General features: G+C 34.2%; 2 protein-coding genes across 2 annotated transcripts; one reads left to right on the plus strand and one right to left on the minus strand.

Moving 5' to 3' along the window:
* Positions 1-173: 173 nt before the first annotated feature.
* On the minus strand, positions 174-6,016 carry LOC125062485 (phosphatidylserine lipase ABHD16A). Its single transcript, XM_047668466.1, has 9 exons — positions 5,764-6,016; positions 4,714-4,767; positions 4,326-4,633; positions 3,118-3,278; positions 2,592-2,842; positions 2,355-2,519; positions 2,094-2,278; positions 1,605-1,794; positions 174-1,457 (listed from the first exon to the last, which is right to left on the minus strand). The coding sequence occupies exons 1-9, from the start codon at positions 5,833-5,835 to the stop codon at positions 1,359-1,361; spliced, it is 1,485 nt and encodes a 494-aa protein (XP_047524422.1). The 5' UTR covers positions 5,836-6,016; the 3' UTR covers positions 174-1,358.
* Positions 6,017-16,732: 10,716 nt separating this feature from the next.
* LOC125062693 (peptidyl-prolyl cis-trans isomerase-like 1) lies at positions 16,733-17,552 on the plus strand. Its single transcript, XM_047668767.1, has 2 exons — positions 16,733-16,891; positions 17,064-17,552. Exons 1-2 carry the CDS (start codon positions 16,821-16,823, stop codon positions 17,506-17,508), a joined length of 516 nt encoding a protein of 171 aa, XP_047524723.1. The 5' UTR covers positions 16,733-16,820; the 3' UTR covers positions 17,509-17,552.
* Positions 17,553-18,980: the final 1,428 nt, after the last annotated feature.

Here is an 18,980-nt window from a genome sequence, read left to right on the forward strand (position 1 = left end):
AAACAATCAGTATTCCATAATCAATCTGTTTCTGTCCCTATCTGTTTTTTTAGGCCAATTTATAAGTTTTATTATTTACATCGTGGTGTTAAAGATTTGTAAGTTTTAAGAATTCTATTAAGCAGTGTCCTAAATGCTGTCATATTATAATTCAATTTGAATTGAAAGAAAAAATGCTTTAATTCTTTATTTTATAATTATTTATGCATTATGTCAATAAGTAGGTATATACTTTAATGTCAACCATAACCTCTAAACATTTATATTATACAGCATTTCATACTATTAATGTTAAATGATTATACACATTGTATTTTGAATAAATATCCTAGTAGTAAATACTAGATTCTTATGGCGCAGATGCAGATGGAACAACTATTTCCACTGTTTACGCTGAAACTATATCTTATTCAAATTTAAAAAACAATTTGTGTTTGTTGAGGCCGTCAACATAATAAAATGAGAACAAGTTCTGCTTCCTTGATATTATCCACAACCCTGTAGGTTAGGCAAGTTAGCTAAAAAACTCTTACAGATTGATATAAAATTTGGACAGAACATACTTTGTAAGGAAACTAAAAAAATTGTTCCATCTGTAAAGGGCCTAAATATAATAGTTATGTATACAATAAGAATAAATATATTATTATTACTACATAATATTAAAAGTATCTGTGGTAATTTAAATATCCACATCAACACATTTCTTTTTATCTTATTACACTATACACATATTACATAGGTGAATGAAAATAGAATTATAAAATATTTTACAGTGAAAAGAAGTAGTAAAAGATTATTACATACTGGTAGTGCTTCCTTTGTGGATATACCAATACACCTATTAAGTCAATATAACAATCATTAAAAGATTTTATACCCAACAAATTTAAATGTATATAGTTACCTACTTTGAGCAAGAATTTTGAATTTTAGAAGGTAAAGTTTCATTTTTAAACCTAAAACCTTCAATGTCATGTAGAAAACCATATATCGGTAATCATAAAATTATTGAAGAATCTTTGCATCCTTTGCAATTTCATAAATCACTACAGAATTTAGATGGCTCTATAACGCATACAATATAGTTATATGTAAGTAATAATAGATTACAAGCACATAAAGTCATCATTTAACTGACTAAAGGCAAAAATTCATTAAATTTATACAATGCCATAACATATATTATTTAAGTTTCAATAGCACAAATTATTAGTTAATTCTCACTCATCAAAGTGTCACAGGTCACTACATCAGTTCATGTCCTCAGCAGGGTTACTGTGCACGCGCTTGCGCAGTTTCCCGAAATTGTGGAAAGTAACAGAAATACTGTGACTTTCAGAGATGTGTATTATGAGCTAGTTCTTTAAATAAAAATATTTCATAATATCAGCGAACGTGTTCTCTGGTAGAGGTGCACAATGATTTGATTGGAAATCTCTCATATATTTAATAATCTGGAATAAACAAGCTTTTATTAAAAAAAATATTAAAGAATTAAAATCAAAACACATTAGACTTAATATGTGTATAATACGCCTATATACACACACTTAATTTGTGTACTTATTATTAAAAAAATTACAAACAACTAGAATAATTACCAATTGAAGGGCTTGTCGATTGACTTCTGTTAATGTATCTTTGTTTATATTGCTACGTTGCATTTCACTCATTCCAACATAAGACATTATAGCTTCTTGTAATTCATCACTTTCATTAAACCTTGGGTGCCGGGACTTAAGAAGAGTAATTAGTAGAGAATTTCCGCAGTTTGTCTGCAGTTGGCCTTGTCTAAAGTAAAGAACATTACAAATAAGAAATTTCGCAGATGAGCATCCAAATGTTGATAAAGAGTATTAACCTTGCATCATACTACATTGTTTCAGGTAATTTACATAATTCAATATTAAAAATTTATAAATTTTAATATTATTTAAACCAAATAACATTAAAACGGTTACAATAAGAGTATAGTACATTATAGTAGATTAGTAATATTTAAACAATGACTGCCAAAAATGTTATCTTTGACAGTATTATTTAACACGTTTTATAAAGTGATCGTAATTTATAGCATTTTCAATACACACCTTAAGCAAATCACTTCGTCTTCAGTGCGCCGAATAAGTTGCACCGGGCCTTTGTATTGTGCCAGTAATTCACCAACATTCAAGTCAACATAACTACGTATAACTTCCTTTACTAACAAAGACCATGATCTAGGCATTTGGTTTTGAGCTAAGGGCAGCAAGTCATCAAATGTAGCATCCAAAATCTAGAGAATGAAAAGGTCAGATAAAGACTTTTGTCACAAATTAAAACTTATAACAAATATATACACATACTCTTACCAAAGCGCTGATATCAGGGTAGTTAGCTGCAGCCCATGCTGCAGTATAACCACCAATACTCCACCCATACAATACAATATTTTCGATTGGAAAGTTGAGTTCTTCAATGGCATACTGAATTACGGCGGTTATAGAATTTTGTTCTTGTTTCGGAAATGGAATACCCTGTGAGAAATATAATATTTTATTTTATTAAGCATTTGGCATCTAAAATCGCCTCTTCACTTATTTACTTACAGTACTTCCTGCAAACCCGGGATGGTTCCATCCAAGAGCTGAAAAACCTGCCTTTATAGGGGTAGTTACCATCCCGATTTCATAAAATCCAGAGTTTCCTTCACAACAAATTACCAATATATTGCCATTTGAATGTGCTCGATTGTCTACAAATATAGTATCTATGGAATTGGCATCTGATGTTAGTAATTTTGCCCTTTTACCATGGAACGTTTCCACCAATTGAGTACGGCCTTCCATTAATGGATTCCCTATAATTATACATTTACACTTAATTAATTTCAAAGTAATTTAGAACAAGAAAAACTAGTAGCGCTACAACCCTTTGCATTAGCCTCTGATTTATGTGTCTTTCATGATTATTACTTTTTCTAATAGCCAAGCAATATTCTGTGGCTGATATAAACAGAAAAGTCCATGATTGAACAGCTGGGGTTCAAACCTTCGATCTCAGAGATGAGATTCGCTTGCCCAAGCTACCGGGCCAACACTTTTAATTTAATAAACTGATTAAAAATTAACTTACACAATAAATTTTGTATGAGAGTTAAGGTTCCAGGATAAATTATGCGCATGGCGAAGGTGTGTACAGCAATGAATGCCAGTATTTGTAAGGGGATTCTCTGATAAATTGGCAAGTCTTCATTGGAACTCTTATTAAATGGAATGTTTTCAAACCAGGATTTGCTAAAAAAATAATACTTATGTTATGCTAATGATAAATTTAATAAAACATCTATCAGTAGAAGTTTTTTTTATTCAACAAGTTATGATTAGTATTTACTATGGAAGTCACTAGAAGCCACAAGAGTTAACTTCACTACTGGTTAATGTAATAGTTTAGCTATGGTTGTTGAGTTTTTTTAAGTAATATGGTATTCTTAACTTTTTTGAATGGTTCAAAATATATACATTGATAGTATCTAGTTTACTATAGGAGTTTTTATAGAATGAAGTCCCATAACTACAGGCGGAGTATGGGGCAGACACATCCCATACTCCGCCCAGGATCTTGATATTTTTTCTTAATAGACAATCTTAGCTTTTTAAAGATCTAAAGTCAGACGAGATTCAATCTCAGGTTGAGTTGAGCTTAACCACTAGATTCATGTCTCATAACAGGATTTTTATAAATGATTCTTTGCTTGTTCCTGTCTTATTATTCATCACTGGGGTAAGTACTAATTACGTTTTTTTATAAAAACTCTAAATATTCTCTGGAACGCCCTTACAGACAATGAGACGATCTAAACTGGCACCCCACCATCGTCATTTGACGTGAACACGTGGTAGTAAACGCGGTTGAATTTCGCATATGGCACACAAAATGTTAATCATAACGTAAATTCGTAAACTAAGTATAGGTAGGTTATCGAAAGCTGGCGGGTTCACACTTCACAGTACTCACACTAATGCAATTTCACATACAGTATGTTTCAAAATATGATTTTTTTGCCATGCTATACATTTTAGTCCACTCATACACGACGGACAGTCTATTCATGATGTATTTATGATTGTATTTTAGTTTGACATCATGTCTCGCGCTTATTCACAGACACTACACAAGCACAAAGTGTAAATGTGTTGAAGCCGCCAGCTTTAGTTAACATACCTATATGCCAGGTGCTAAAGGAACCTAAGCAGAGATGACGCCGAGGGTACATGTTACTTATAATTATATTTCTTCTAATATAATGTAAAAAGGTAGCAGTTAAAAGTAAAAAATGGTACCTGGTTGTTGCAGGCATAGCAAAAGTCACTGGCCAAGATGTAAATTCAAAATCATATTTCCTGATGTTGTTCATAAATTCTTTGTTGTTTGCTTTTGGTTGTTGAATCACAAATAGAAATTCAGTATATTTAGAGTTATATGCTCGACCCACTGCTCTCACAAGAAAAGAAAACATAATGAAACAACTAACGCCACACATAAATTTAGTTAAAAATGTTGTTTCATCCCATGAAAAGAAACCTCTTCTATAAATATAAGTGCATACAAATGGAGAAGCATAGCTGGCAATAGTGATTATATTCTGTGCCTGTAAAAATTTTTGAAATATTATTAAATATGTTTTCTAACAATACAATTTTTTTTATATACACTTATTCTTAAACTTACAATTGTAATAATTTTATCTCCATACTTTTCCAAACGTTTTGGTTGATACATAGCCTGTATAAACAAAATATTTTCAATTTAAATTGATTGTATGGTTATAAAGGTTGGTTTACATATTACTTTGCCTATAAAATGAGTTTCTATGCTACACATACACCAAAATTTATTTAAAAATCTATACAGAAACAAATTCAAGCACATTGAATTGTTTTTCTCTTTGAATTTAAGTATGATCACCAATGTGTGTTGTTCGGTATGATGGAGTTGGAAAGAGGTTGGCTATCTCGTACCCTATATCAATGTTACCAGATACACCTGTTTTGTATGTGTCTTTGTAAAAAAATTGTTAAATGTGCATGAAAGAAGAATAAGAAAATGCTTAGCTTTAACACATAATATGCTACTATAAGTTCTGCTTCAGAAAAGCAAATTCATTACTTTCTACTTTAGCTCTTCTTTACCAACAATGTAAAGTAGAGATCTTTTCCTTTAGAAGTTGACTTTGCTGTAGAAAAGAAAAGCAAGTAGAAAAGAAAACAGAGGTTATAAATGTCAATGGTTTAATAGTGAGGTCAAATAGAGTCAATGGTACTGATCTCTAGATGCATTTAGATACTTAGGTAAATTAAGTACAAAAACAAATAATTTATTGCTGCAGTATAGCACTTAAGTTATAATATATTTTCTACAAGTCATTTCAACACTTTTGAAAATTGTGTGACATCAATTTTAATAATGGGGTTTTACTATTTTTCACATTCATTGAAACAAAACTTGGGAATAAGCAGTTAGCTACTTGCCAACTTTTAATTTATAACTATACTACGATGTGGCTTATTGTTGTTAAAATTAGGACTTGGGTGAATGTTATAAAATTGCGTATGCGTATAATGCTGGAACTTTTTTTATAAAAAGGTGAAGATTCGTTCGTTTTAGGCTTAATTTTAAATTGCTTTAGACCAAGTATTTAATTTAGCCATTTATTCGTTAAGATATATTTCAACTTAATTATCCTAATGGGATTCCATAATAATATGACCAGTTACTTACATCCTTTTCGCCGTCTCCATAAATTTTATAAAGACGAGGAGAGTACAAGCACTGCCAAATTAATTTAAACATTTTAAACTCAATATTTAAATCACCAAATTAGACAAAATTTCTATTAAGACACTTCTGAAGAAGATGAGAACAGTATCCACTTATTTCACGCAAATATCAAGAACTGCATCTATAAATTATGGATACTTCTTGTATCCTAAAAAGTAAAATCAATATCTTTTAAGTAGTAAGTACATATGTTATACCTACTTTCTATTTTTAGTTTTATTCCACAGGTTCTATTCGATACATATTATAAGTTATACTCTATGGTTCATTTGGTGTTTCTACTTTTTTTTTATATTATGATTTATGGCACGTAGACGAACTATGGTACCAAATACCTATGTTGGTATCATGGAAGGTTTTCCGAAAAGGCCAGTAAATGTATTGCTCCATGCTCTTGGACCACTGGGAACAACCAGGAAAACGGACAGAACAATCAGTAGAGGCGGCATCTGATTCTACAGTTCACGGCCGCCGACTCTTCGTGGTTGATTCCAGGTCAAGACATCGATTTTTAATTGATATTGTCTCAGACATTAGTTGTTTCCCGCGCAGTTTACTCAAGAGTAACTAGTAACTACGTACTCGTATAGCTCCATGAACTTTGATGTACGCGCCGCCAATGGGTGTGCAATTAAAACTTATGTACTCTCGTTTACCTCAAGTTCATAGATATTTAAAAAAAGATAGCAATCCCAACTGTTTTCGCATGGAAAAAACCCACTACCGCAGCAAGTATCGTAATAATAAAATTATAGGGTCAGCCAAGTCATTAACATTATTGGATTGGATCAATTTCTTTTGATCGATAGATTGTTAAATTAAGAAGAAATAAACCTGATTTTGAGATGGCCAAATTTTTTGGTATTAGTACTACTGCTGTTGGGAATATATTTGTTACATGGGTAAATTTTGTTTATGATTTATGGAAAAAATAGATATTTAGCTTACGGCCAAAATTAATAATGTATCATCAATCTATGATTATAACCAATCTTGGACTGATTCATATCTAAAGACCGATCTCCAATCTGCATGCCAATAAACATTTCTGCTATCCGATTGTTTATTTGACAAAAGATTGACAGCAATCTTTTGCGTGATCCTTGCCTCTCGACCGCGTTTCGTTCAATGCAATATGTTGTGTTCAAGCATACCAAAAGTTCGCTGTTTTTGGAACGAAATAAAATAAGTAAGACTTAGGGTCTGTTTCACAATGTATGGATAAAGTAGCAAATAGCTATGCAACGTTTTGTTTGTTTTTTTGTTACGAACAAATAAAGTTACAAAATTCTATAGAAAAACATAGAACCTTAACCTTTTTGTTGGTCATTTAATATTACTTGTAATGAAACGGGCTGTCATTGTCATATGGTATTTTTGTTTGTTAGGTTATTGAGTATTTTAGTACATATTATTACAAATATAAATTTTCTCTGAGTAGTTTGTGTATGTTGTTTTTGTGATTCGAGGTTGGTTCTTTAACTTAAAAAAATGTCTACGCAAAAACGTGAAAGAAGCGTCAATTTCAGCCGGGAAGAAGTTGACCTTCTAACTTCGCTTGTTGCTGACCATAAAAATATATTAGAAAATAAAAAGAGTGACTCAGTCACCTGGCAGGAGAAAGAGCGGTGCTGGAAGACGCTGGAGGCGCTCTTTAATAGCACAAGTGGGGTAAACTTTCGCAGTGCTAAAGCTTAAAGAGGGCTACAAGAAAAAAGTCTGCCTTGATACATGCTGAAACATATCGTACAGGAGGTGGCCCTAGTGCTGCTACTCCTCTTACCTCCTATCGAGGAAAAAGTCAAAGACATGATATTGTTGTCTGTCGAAGGAAATGAAAGTCAATTGAAAGGAAGAGCTTCTAAATAAGAGAAAGCAATGGGCATTTGAAGAGGAAGAAAGAGAGCATAAAAGAGAATTATGGGCCATAGAAAAAAATATATTGTTAAATAAATTAGAAAAATAATAGATTTTGTGCCTGGAGCGAGGATGTATTGTATTAAAAATTTGTATTTTTATTTAAATAAAAGCATTGAATTTTTATTTAATTTATCTCAAAAATGTTGTAATTTATAAAATATTATAGTAATAAAGCAAAATAATCACTTATAATATTACTTCGCACACTTGCATTTCCCACGTTGTCAATTGCGCTTTGATCAATATCATCAGCTTGTTCATCTACTTGTTGCAGTAGTTCAAAATGTTCATCTCGCATATCAATAGCAATATTGTGCAACACTGCACATGCCACTATCACGGCTTGTACACGAGATACTTGAAGCAAAACCTTTTTTGACAAACCGATTTTGGGGAACCGATTTTTTCCAAACACCATATTATGTCCTTTCCACCACATTTCTGCTTCGTATTTGAGATTCGTTATAAAGATGTTCTGCTGGAGTCTTGAGGTTTTGAAGTGGAGTTAGTAGGTAGTATCTATAGTAACAAATATTTTTAGTTGTAGCTAATATTTAATTTTTTTTTACAAAAGTTGATGAAAAGATGAAACCTGCAAGAAGTCATATATAGACATCACTTTGTGTAAAAGTGTCTCCAAAGCTTCTTTTGTTAACCTAAATCTAAATGTGAATTCGGCGTCATTCAGGCTCTGGATATAATAAATTCTTGTCTTCTTATGTCTTCTCACAGAAGTACGTTGTCTTCTTCCAGCTTCAGAATTACTATCCCAATCGGATAATTGCATTTAAACTTCCAAATCACTATCACTAGAACTGGAAGATGACGAAGAAGAATAAATTTTCCCAATGAATATTAAGTTAGGTCGCAATCCCAAACCCAAATCATACGAGTTTCACCGATAGCAATCCGAGATTGATTTGGCCAATAGAAGCAACTGTCAAAATGGACAGATAGGTTGTTGGCATGAGTAAACATTCATTTTCATACAGAGGGCAATCTTCAATCTCTTATCCGCCCTCTGAACGATTGGTTGAATAATTAGATTGGTATCTCAGTCCATGTATTGAATATTGGCATGCTTTTCTTTAGAAATGGATTGAATTGTCAGTCTATGACAGCTAAAATTGGATTGATATTGCATATTGGTTTTGGCCGTTAGTCGATGACTGGTTGATTATTATATGCCAGATTTATTTAAGATCATCCAGCTACCAGAGTGATTATAGATGGTACTGAAATACCCATATCAAAATCAAAAAACCCTACAGCGCAACAAACATAATTTAGTAGCTACAAACACCACAACACTATAAAATTATTGGTGGGCGCTATATCTGGTGGCGTTTGTTCAGATCATCTCGTATCGTTTTGTTCAGATGGATATGCAGGCTCTACCGGTGACTGTTAAATAACTGAAAGAAGTTACCTTTTGGCTGTTATTGATGAAAAAGATGCAATAATGGCTGACCATGGATTCAATTGTTATGCTACGTAATTTTAAAGAAGGAATTTTAAATAAAAGTCCAAAGTAATTAGTGGGTTTTATTGTTTCTTAGTAATTCTTATAAATATAATTATTAAGTAGGGCCTTTTTAAAATATCCCACATAAAATTTGTTCAATACTTTTAACATGTGATTGATAAAATTCTTCATCCCTATCCTCATAGAAAATTTTCAATGAAATTTGAAAAATATCCAATGTGATTATATTATTATAAAGAACCGCCCCGGGTCTTCAACTCTACTTTTAATTATGGAACAGTCCATGTCGAATACATCATTCAGTAGTTTTCACCTTTAAAGATTTACTAAATCGTACCTAAGATTTACTTAAATGACAGCGTATTGTTATGGGTCAAGCGATGATAGCGACATCTGCAATTAGATTTGCGTTTTCTCCTCGATTATCTACCCTCAACTACAGTGCGGAATGGCGACACGATTTGTTTTACTACATATTGTGATCTATGCTAATCTTGAGGACAAAGCTATTATAACTTTGTGAACGTCGTAACTCAAAATAAAGTGTAGCGTTTGTGTAGTATTTTCTTTCATATTTCATAAATACCGGTCGTTAAGAAAAGAAGAAAACGAATGTCACTCAAGACAGACTTTAGAGGAGTGAGATATGTATATTTTTTCCATGAGCTTTTCTATAAGAATATAAATTAATTACTCTTGTTTTGTGAAGAATAAACCAATGAACAAAGTTAAATATGGGTTATGATTTATTATAAGATAGAACATCCCATAATTGGTGTCCCCGACGTGATGTGAAGTTCCCGACGTGATGTGATGAATACCAAATATAATTATGTAATAGGTAGATTAGACCAAAAGTTAGCTGGGGAGATTGAGGATATCATTACCAGACCCCCACCCATAGGCCAACGGTATAAAAAGGTAAAAGATGAGTTAGTACGGCGTCTTTCAATGTCAGAGGAACAGCGGGTAGGCCAGCTTATTAGTGTAGAGGAGCTTGGAGACAGGCGACCATCGCAGTTTCTGCGTCCTCTGCGTTCGTTAGCGGGTAACACCCTTACAGATGAAAATATTTTGCGCCAGCTTTGGATTCGCCGTCTTCCTCAAAATATTCAGGCTATTTTAGCTTCGCAAACTGAACTGAGTCTGGACAAAATAGCAGACCTCGCAGACAAGATCACAGAGATATCAGGACCCAGCCACCAGGTGTACTCCTGTGCGATGCCAGCGCCTGCACCATCGGTACTGGATTCTTTAGTAAAGACAGTGGAAGATTTAAGCAAGCAAGTTGCATCTCTTACCAACTCGCATCCTCGCGGTCGCTCACGCAGCAAATCAATATCTAGTGGTAGGGGAGCCCACGATGCTAAATGGGGATTTACTCGAGCGTCGTAGAGACCTATTGGGATGCAAAGCTTAGATAAAAAGAAGAAAAAAATGTTATATGATATATACCTTTTCATCGGTGGGGGAAGCGGCTATAGATTGTTAAATATGTAAAAAAAAACTGTTGCATGGACATCCTCGAGCACGTCAGATATTGATAGCATCTATGCCCTACGTATTTTTAATAATGTACGTATGTTAATCTGATCGTTTGCATGATGCGGGTGGTTGTATTTAAGGGTTGAAAATGAAAAAAAAAAAAAAATTATCGAGCGCGTCAGATTTTCTAAGGGAGTGTTAAGTGCACCAAAAAAAAGCTCTCATTCACTTATCTGACGATTTTGATGGGACGCAAACCCACGGCCATTTTCATAATTTGCAAAAAAAAATCGCAATTTTGAAATACTCAAGCGCGTCAGATTAAGATATATGTGGTTCATATTTATGTTCTAAACGTACTGTCTCATAATCTGATGATTATCTAGAGGGATTCGCCTGATCTGACAAATCTGACTGATTTTTTTAGAAAAACGGTTCACCTAAAGGGCCATCCCTGCAACTTCCCGCTAATTCCATTCCTGGGCGCTTAAAATTGATATTTTGAGCTCGCTGAGTTCAAAGAAATAACATTTCTATGCATTTGAGCTCTCCCAGCTCGAAAGTCTGATAGAAGTTTCATAGAACACAATTTTTGGAATTTTCAAACCGCAATAACTTTTGAATGGATCAAGCAATTTTCACGCGGTTGGCGGCATTCGACGCAGTTTTATCATCCTCATAAGTAATTTTGGACCACGAATTTCGGAGTAATCCCGAAAAAACACTTTTTCGGGTTTCTTTCGTTCACGATATCTCTCGAACGAATCAACCGCTTTTGACCAGCTTGGTGGCGATCGACGTGGTTTTTCAAGCTTAAAGGCGGATTAGTTTTTGAAGTTGATCGATAAAGAAACCACTTAAAAAAAAAAAAATTTCTTATTTTTTTAAGATTTTTCAAAATTTCTCAAAATCTATCGGTCCGAATCGGTTCAAATTCACAGGAAATGTAATTTTGAGGGAAATATTTAGAACGCCGTTTAGTAGATTCCAATCGGTTTAAAAAATCACGCAGCTGCACGCATTTAACTTTATCGACGAATTTTTGTTATTTCGGCTCGCGGAAATCGTCAGAGATCGTCAAGAATTTTTCATTATTCTTGAATTATTTCCTTCAAAATAAAAAAAAAATTAGCTACGCTCGAGAATGTCGAGATGATGTTTTTTTTTTACAACTTTGTTGCCCTCCCCTTTTTTCCGTCACTCTCAAATTGTCAGATTAGTGGAATATACACTTTTTAGAATGTAATTACCTCACCCTACCTTAATCTGACGCGCTCGAGAATTTCTGATGGTCAATTTTTTTTTACTAATCTGATCCTGTCTCCTTCACGGGCGGCCTTATATATGGGCCTCATATTTTGTGGAGGTACTTAACCGGGTACAAGGTATCCCCCTATATATTAATCTGCCGCGCTTTAGTAGGTAAATCCCTAAATCCCCTCTTGGGCTCCCCTACCATAGACAGCGTTCTCGCGGTGCCTCACCTAGAAATCCAGATATGTGTTGGTACCATAGAAGGTTCAATAGCAGGGCAACCAAATGTACCAAACCCTGCAACTGGCAACCCGACACCTCGCCGTCGGAAAACAGGAAACACAGTCAGTAGACGCGGCGACTGATTGTTCTCATCAAAGCCGCCGTATTTTTGTTACAGATAAACATTTGAAACTCCAGTATCTAGTGGATACTGGCTCGGATCTCTGTTGTTTTCCTAAGCGTCTTGCAAAAAACCGTCGTGCTTCTGCAGATTTTGATCTAAGCGCTGCGAATGGGAGTTCTATTAAAACCTATGGCAACATATCTTTGCATCTTAACCTAGGTTTACGCAGGGATTTCTACTGGAATTTCGTTATTGCGGATGTTGACACACCGATTATCGACTCCGATTTTTTAAGTCATTACAATTTATTACCGGACTGCCGAAGCAAACGTCTCTTAGATGGTAGTACTGGGTTATCTATCCCCACTTCCATTGCATCCTCCAGTCCATCCAGTGTCAAGACCGTTATTTCTAATAACTCTAGTTTAACACACATACTTACTGAGTTTCCTGATGTCACGCGTCCACCTGGTCTACCTAGAATCATCAAGCACAGCACCGTGCATTATATTAAAACTATTGATGGTCCTCCTGTGTCGTGTCGTCCCCGTCGCCTGGCACCTCAAAAACTTACTGCTGCCAAAAAAGAATTTGAAGACATGGTTCAATGCGGCACAGCAAGGTACCCTCTAAAAGCGCTAGGTCGTCACCATTGCACATGACACCCAAAAAAGACAACACATGGCCTTGTGGCGATTATCGCGCATTAAACGCTAGGACCATACCAGATAGATACCCCGTTCGTCATATCAATGATTTCGCCTGCAGCCTCGCCGGAGCAACTATTTTCAGCACTATTGACTTAGTGAAAGCGTACCATCAAATTCCCGTTTTTGAAGAAGATATCGCGAAGACCGCCATCGTTACCCCGTTTGGCCTCTTCCAGTTTCCTTTCATGACCTTTGGGCTGCGCAATGCTGGCCAAACCTTCCAGCGTTTTATCGACAAGGTCACGCGGGGTCTCGATTTCTGCTTTCCTTATATCGATGACGTGCTTGTTTTTCAGTGGACGAGAGCATCTGCGCGTCCTTTTTAAGCGCCTACAAGATTACGGGGTGGTGATCAATCCATCTAAGTGCATTCTTGGTGCCAGCGAGGTTGTATTTCTCGAATATCTCATTAACGCTAATGGTACGCGGCCTCCTCTGGACCGCGTTCAAAAGCTATTAAATTTTCCCCCTCCTGACACCGTGCAAGGCGTGAGGCGTTTACTCGGTATGATTAATTTTTATCGCCGTTTCATCCCTCATGCCGCCAAGTTTCAAGCGCAGTTAGTAGACGCTTTAGTCGAGATCAATGGCAAAGGCTTCAAACCGTATCCATGCCCGAGCTGTTGAGAGTTTTCGAAGACTGCAAGAAAAGTTTATCAGACGCCACGCTACTTACACATCCAGTAAATGATGCACCTTTGGGTCTTTTTACAGATGCTTCTAGCATGCACATCGGCGTCTGTTTACAGCAGTTGATCAATGGACAATGGTGCCCTCTGTTATTTTTCAGCAAGAAACTGACTCCCAATCAGTCGCAGTGGCCTGCCTACCATCGCGAACTACTGGCGATGGACGAAAGTGTACAGCATTTCCGTCACATTCTCGAGGTGCAACATGCAACCATTTTTACAGACCACAAACCATTGCTGTACGCTTTCGTACATGGCACCAAACGGCCCTTCGTATTTAAAGAGCTACCTGGGGCAACGCACATATTTTTGCGTGACGATACCGTCAGACGTCCTCTGCAGCCACCATACACGGGTCCATATAAAGTTTTAAAGTACGCCATTGATGGTAAAATCCTGAACATCGATTTAAAGGGGAAGAACGTAACTGTAAGTGTGGATCGCGTTAAACCAGCGTTCGTCGAGCAGTTTGTTTTTCCTTCAGCTCGCACACCTAGCCTTGTAACCGCTGGCCCTGCGTCGCCGTCATTTCTCTCGCCTACTGTGGAAAATATTCCTCCCGTTTCTGCCCCTAATCCTGTTGTTACCAGGTCAGGTAGAACGGTTATATTTAAGACTAGGTTAGATTTGTAAATATTAAGTTTTTCTTTGTAATGTCAAATATTTTAAGTCTTTTTTATTTTTTTATTGTTATATACTATAATTTTTCGCCTTAGTTTTTCTGTCTCCGTAGGGGGGTGGTGTAGCGTTTGTGTAGTATTTTCTTTCATATTTTGATGTATGTGGCAACATAAATACCGGTCGTTAAGAAAAGAAGAAAACGAATGTCACTCAAGACAGCCTTTAGAGGAGTGAGATGTTTTTTTTTCCATGGGCTTTTCTATAAGAATATAAATTAATTACTCTTGTTTTGTGAAGAATAAACCAATGAACAAAGTTAAATATGGGTTATGATTTATTATAAGATAGAACATCCCATAAAAGTTAAAAATAATAAAAATGTGCGTGTACTAGTGTACACACGTTAGAAGTGAAACTTCTTTGACCTTATTTTTCGAAAAATTATCTATATGCAACTATCTTTAGGCGAATGCTACACGCTCGATAATTATCGTGATATTTATCTTGTATTTTTTTAGTATACTACACACTCGATACGGATCGCGTCAGTACGACGGTAAATTTCATTGAGTACACTCGTACATTTCGTGTTACAATATGAGTAACAATATTAAGAAAGCTTGCGTTGCCATTATTATTATTATTATTATCAGTATATGCTGATATACATAAATATCCAAGACTTTGAATTGTAAACATTTTCCGCTGCAGCACCAGATCGTTTCAAATCTGTTATTTTTTAAATTATTTTCTGTAGTTTGCCTAGTTTGCATTTGAGGTGTCCCATATGGCCGATTTACACGTATTAAGTTGACTAAAAATTTACTAAATATTAACTTAATTTTAAGTAACTTAACCCTTGTAAACAGTGAATTTAGTAAGAAGTTGCAAGTTAAAATTTAGTTGCAACTAAACAAGGTAGAATAGAATTTTGTCTATTTTTCGGTTAAGTTGGTGGGCGTGGCTAATCACTTGACACGTTTGGACAGGCAAAATTTAGTTAAATTTAAGTGAAAAGCATAAGCTGGTGGAGTCATTGCAAAGCTATGCTTTTGCTTTCGGCGCTGGAAGCTCAAAAACATATCCAAAACTATTTGTCCGATATGCGTATACAACAATTAATGAACAGTAGTAGAACCCCTTCCCCAATGAATAATAGTAGCCGTTTTACTCCTTCGCCTTCTTCAAATACGTATTACGTTGAGTCCCCAGAACCTTCACAATCATGTATTGGAGCATACAATACAGTAAATCCCCAATCAGGAAGAGAAAATCCTATAATATTTTGTTCTGTGGTCGTCCATCTTGAGCGAATAAATGAGTTTAACTAATTATTTAGTATTTTTACGTGTAAACGGTTACTTAAAATTTAGTTAAGACTTGGCAACTTAATACGTGTAAATCAGCCTATACTTATAGGTAATGTTTCTAATACAAGTATGAATTCTCTATATTATTCCGCCTCCATATATGCGCGTCCTCTTCCATCGCTGGCAGAATAAATACTGACGCGATAAATATCGAGCAGAGACTAGACGCTCGATATTTATCGACGATAATTGATACGGATCGTGGATTTTTAGATTTCTAGAAATCCAGCGATCCGTATCACGTATCGTGATACGCCTGTACTACACATCATGATTCTGGATCACGATCCAAATATCACGATAAATATCGAGCGTGTAGCATTCGCCTTACAGAAATTGGTTAAATAAAGTTAAATTAGATAAAGTTTAACAAAAGGCTTTTAATATCACAGACTTGAATACAAATAATACAATTATTTCATTTTACCTTATTACAACTAAGATTATTACAGAATTTCATAAATTGTAATATAATTTTTAGTATCATTGTTACAGTTATTATAAATTTTTGTTATTAATGGTTTAGAATCTCTTCGAGTCAACCGTGGAAGGGACGAGAAAAAGACGCGCGTAACGGTCAAATGTGACGCGTAACCGAAAAATGTTACACTAAATTTTTTTCCAACCCCGATAAAGAAGTTTCACTTCAAAAAGAAAAGCCAGACGACGGTGGGTAACGCAAATTCATCGAAACAACAAAATTGGTAATATTTTAATTTAATATTGATTTATTCTTTCTTTATTATTATTATCATGAATTCATAATTAAATTACCTGTATAAAGTGTACGTACTATTTAGTCTCAGCGTGCAAAATTAGTTGGATGCACTAGTTGCAGAACCAAGCGGAGAATTTAAAAAGTTTACTAGGATGTCAACCGTTGATTTTGAGGATTTGCTTATTATATAAAGATTACACCACTAATTTGCAAACCGATACCCACCTCCGAAAAGCAGTACCAGCTCGTACGCGTTTTCCTAAGAATACTCAAGACTTGGCCTAAAGGTCTAGATACCAGGCCATAAACTCCAAAAAAAAAAAAACTTCAAAGAAGCGTTAGACTCTTTTTGTTTGTAAATCAATTATCAATCTTGTAAACCAAAGTTTTTTAAGGCAATGCTTGCTTATACTAGTGCTGGTATACCTGATAAATCTTGGCAACCTCCTGTTGCAATTTTAGAAACAACGTAAGAAAGAGTTTGAAATCTTATGTTTACCTTATAGTATCAATCATCATAACTTTAAACTTAGACCATAGTATATTATTAAACGTATAACATAATAATGTTCTTTCAATATCATCTTCACGCTGTATGTTACAAGCATCCTTCAATTCCACTAATGCTATTTATTTTTCAGAATGGGTACTATAATCGTAGAAATGTATTGGAAACACACACCATTAACATGCAGAAATTTTATGGAATTAATAAGAAGAGGTTATTATAACAACACCAAGTTTCATAGAATTATTAGAGATTTTATGATCCAGGGAGGTGACCCATCAGGCACAGGAAAAGGGGGTCAATCAATATATGGCCCACAGTTTAATGATGAAATTATATCAGACTTAAAGCACACCGGTGCTGGAATCTTGTCTATGGCAAATGCAGGCCCTAATACAAACGGCTCTCAATTCTTTATAACATTAGCACCAACGCAATGGCTAGATGGTAAACATACAATATTTGGCAGAGTACAAAGTGGAATGTCCATTATAAAAAGAATAGGTCTGGTGGAATGTGACAAGAATGATTATCCCGTAGATGTTGTACGCATAGAACGAGCTTACATACCTAAGTGATTATTGTCTTTAATCTGTTATTAATAAATTATAATATAATCTTACATGTTTTATATATTTGTAAATTCATGAGATTTATAATAATATTAAAAATTTATCTCTGACGTAATATAGTTAAGTTTTGTGGTATATTGGAAAGCAGTTATATTTTCCAAATTGTAACCACTAAATTAAATTAGAAAATGTCCCACATTATTTTTTTAAATATATTATACAAAAAGTATTCAGTTTGGTGAGGAATTTTACTTACCACTGCTCAGACATGGTTTTAATAATTTTGTGAATTAAAATAGCCACAGAAATTACGAGCGTACTAGAAATGCCACTGCTACAAAGTTGTCTTGTATTAAAGTTCCATCAGCTTATTTTACACAGTAGGCATAATTTCAGCAATGTTACCTAATTAATGTTAAATACCAACAAATGTGACGTGGAGAATTGCAGAACTCAAACTAAAAAGTGAAAAATATGTACTTCTGAAATAATATATCAAGTAAATAAGATTTTTGACACTTAAAAGTAGTTTTTTTAACCTTTAGTTATAGCATAAATTCTGTATTTCTTATGACAGAAAAATGATAAAATGTGTATCTTAATGAAAAAAAACTATTAATGGACAATTAACTCTAACATTGTTGATTTGATTACTTTAGTATATGAATCAGTAATTATACTGCTGTTAAAACTAACATTATACTTTTTAAAATTAAAGAGTTGTAGTTTAGCTTTTGTAAAATAAATGATAACATAATTTATAAAATAAACAGTAACTGGTAATTATAGTGTGGCAAAATAATTAAAGACAATTAAAAAAAAATTAAAATTTTACAATATTATTGTAAATTTGCAATCTGGAAGGAAGCTGCAGGAAGCACATTACAATGTGAGCAAGGTCGGAACAATTTTCGATTTAAGTGGATTTTACTTATTGCATGTTAAAATGAATTATGGTTTGATTCATGTTCTCTCAGAAATTTAAGGCTATAAATAAATACAATATTTTTGAATTGCATAATCGCGATAAACAAAAATTAGTAGTACTCATACTTTGATATTTTTTGGATTTGACCTCACAACTAATCTGCAACATGAAGAACCAACATATTTTGTTAGGTACCTCTTTGAAGAAACAATAGAAGTAGTACTGCGGATTGATAAATAAAGAGTGAAAAGAATTAGTTAATTAATTAATTAGAATTAGCAGTTGATAAAGTCCAAAAAATTAAAAAAAAAAACGCAGACTAATGTGAAGTGTGAACACTGTTCTGAATTAGAGTTTGATTTAAGCTTTAATTAGGTTTGGTGTTCGTGCTTAAACATTTTTAATGTCAATTTGAAAGCAGATTTATAATATATAAGTGTAGATTTTATTAGTGATTTGCTACTAGTTGGAATTATCTCTGTTTATGCCCAACAAACAATTTAAGTTTAAGTTGTAGTCATAAAAGTTTATTGTTTATAATATACTTATA

The sequence above is a fragment of the Pieris napi genome, chromosome Z, assembly GCF_905475465.1.
Source record: "Pieris napi chromosome Z, ilPieNapi1.2, whole genome shotgun sequence".
Classification (NCBI taxonomy): Eukaryota; Metazoa; Arthropoda; class Insecta; order Lepidoptera; family Pieridae; genus Pieris; species Pieris napi.

Coding starts and splice junctions, on each gene's coding strand:
- LOC125062485 (XM_047668466.1), bottom strand. CDS start 5,835: ATGTTTAAATTAATTTGGCAGTGCTTGTACTCTCCTCGTCTTTATAAA. Junction 4,768..5,763: donor ATGGAGACGGCGAAAAGGAT/GTAAGTAACTGG, acceptor TTGTTTATACAG/GCTATGTATCAACCAAAACG. Junction 4,634..4,713: donor GAGATAAAATTATTACAATT/GTAAGTTTAAGA, acceptor AAATTTTTACAG/GCACAGAATATAATCACTAT.
- LOC125062693 (XM_047668767.1), top strand. CDS start 16,821: ATGCTTGCTTATACTAGTGCTGGTATACCTGATAAATCTTGGCAACCT. Junction 16,892..17,063: donor GTTGCAATTTTAGAAACAAC/GTAAGAAAGAGT, acceptor TTTATTTTTCAG/AATGGGTACTATAATCGTAG.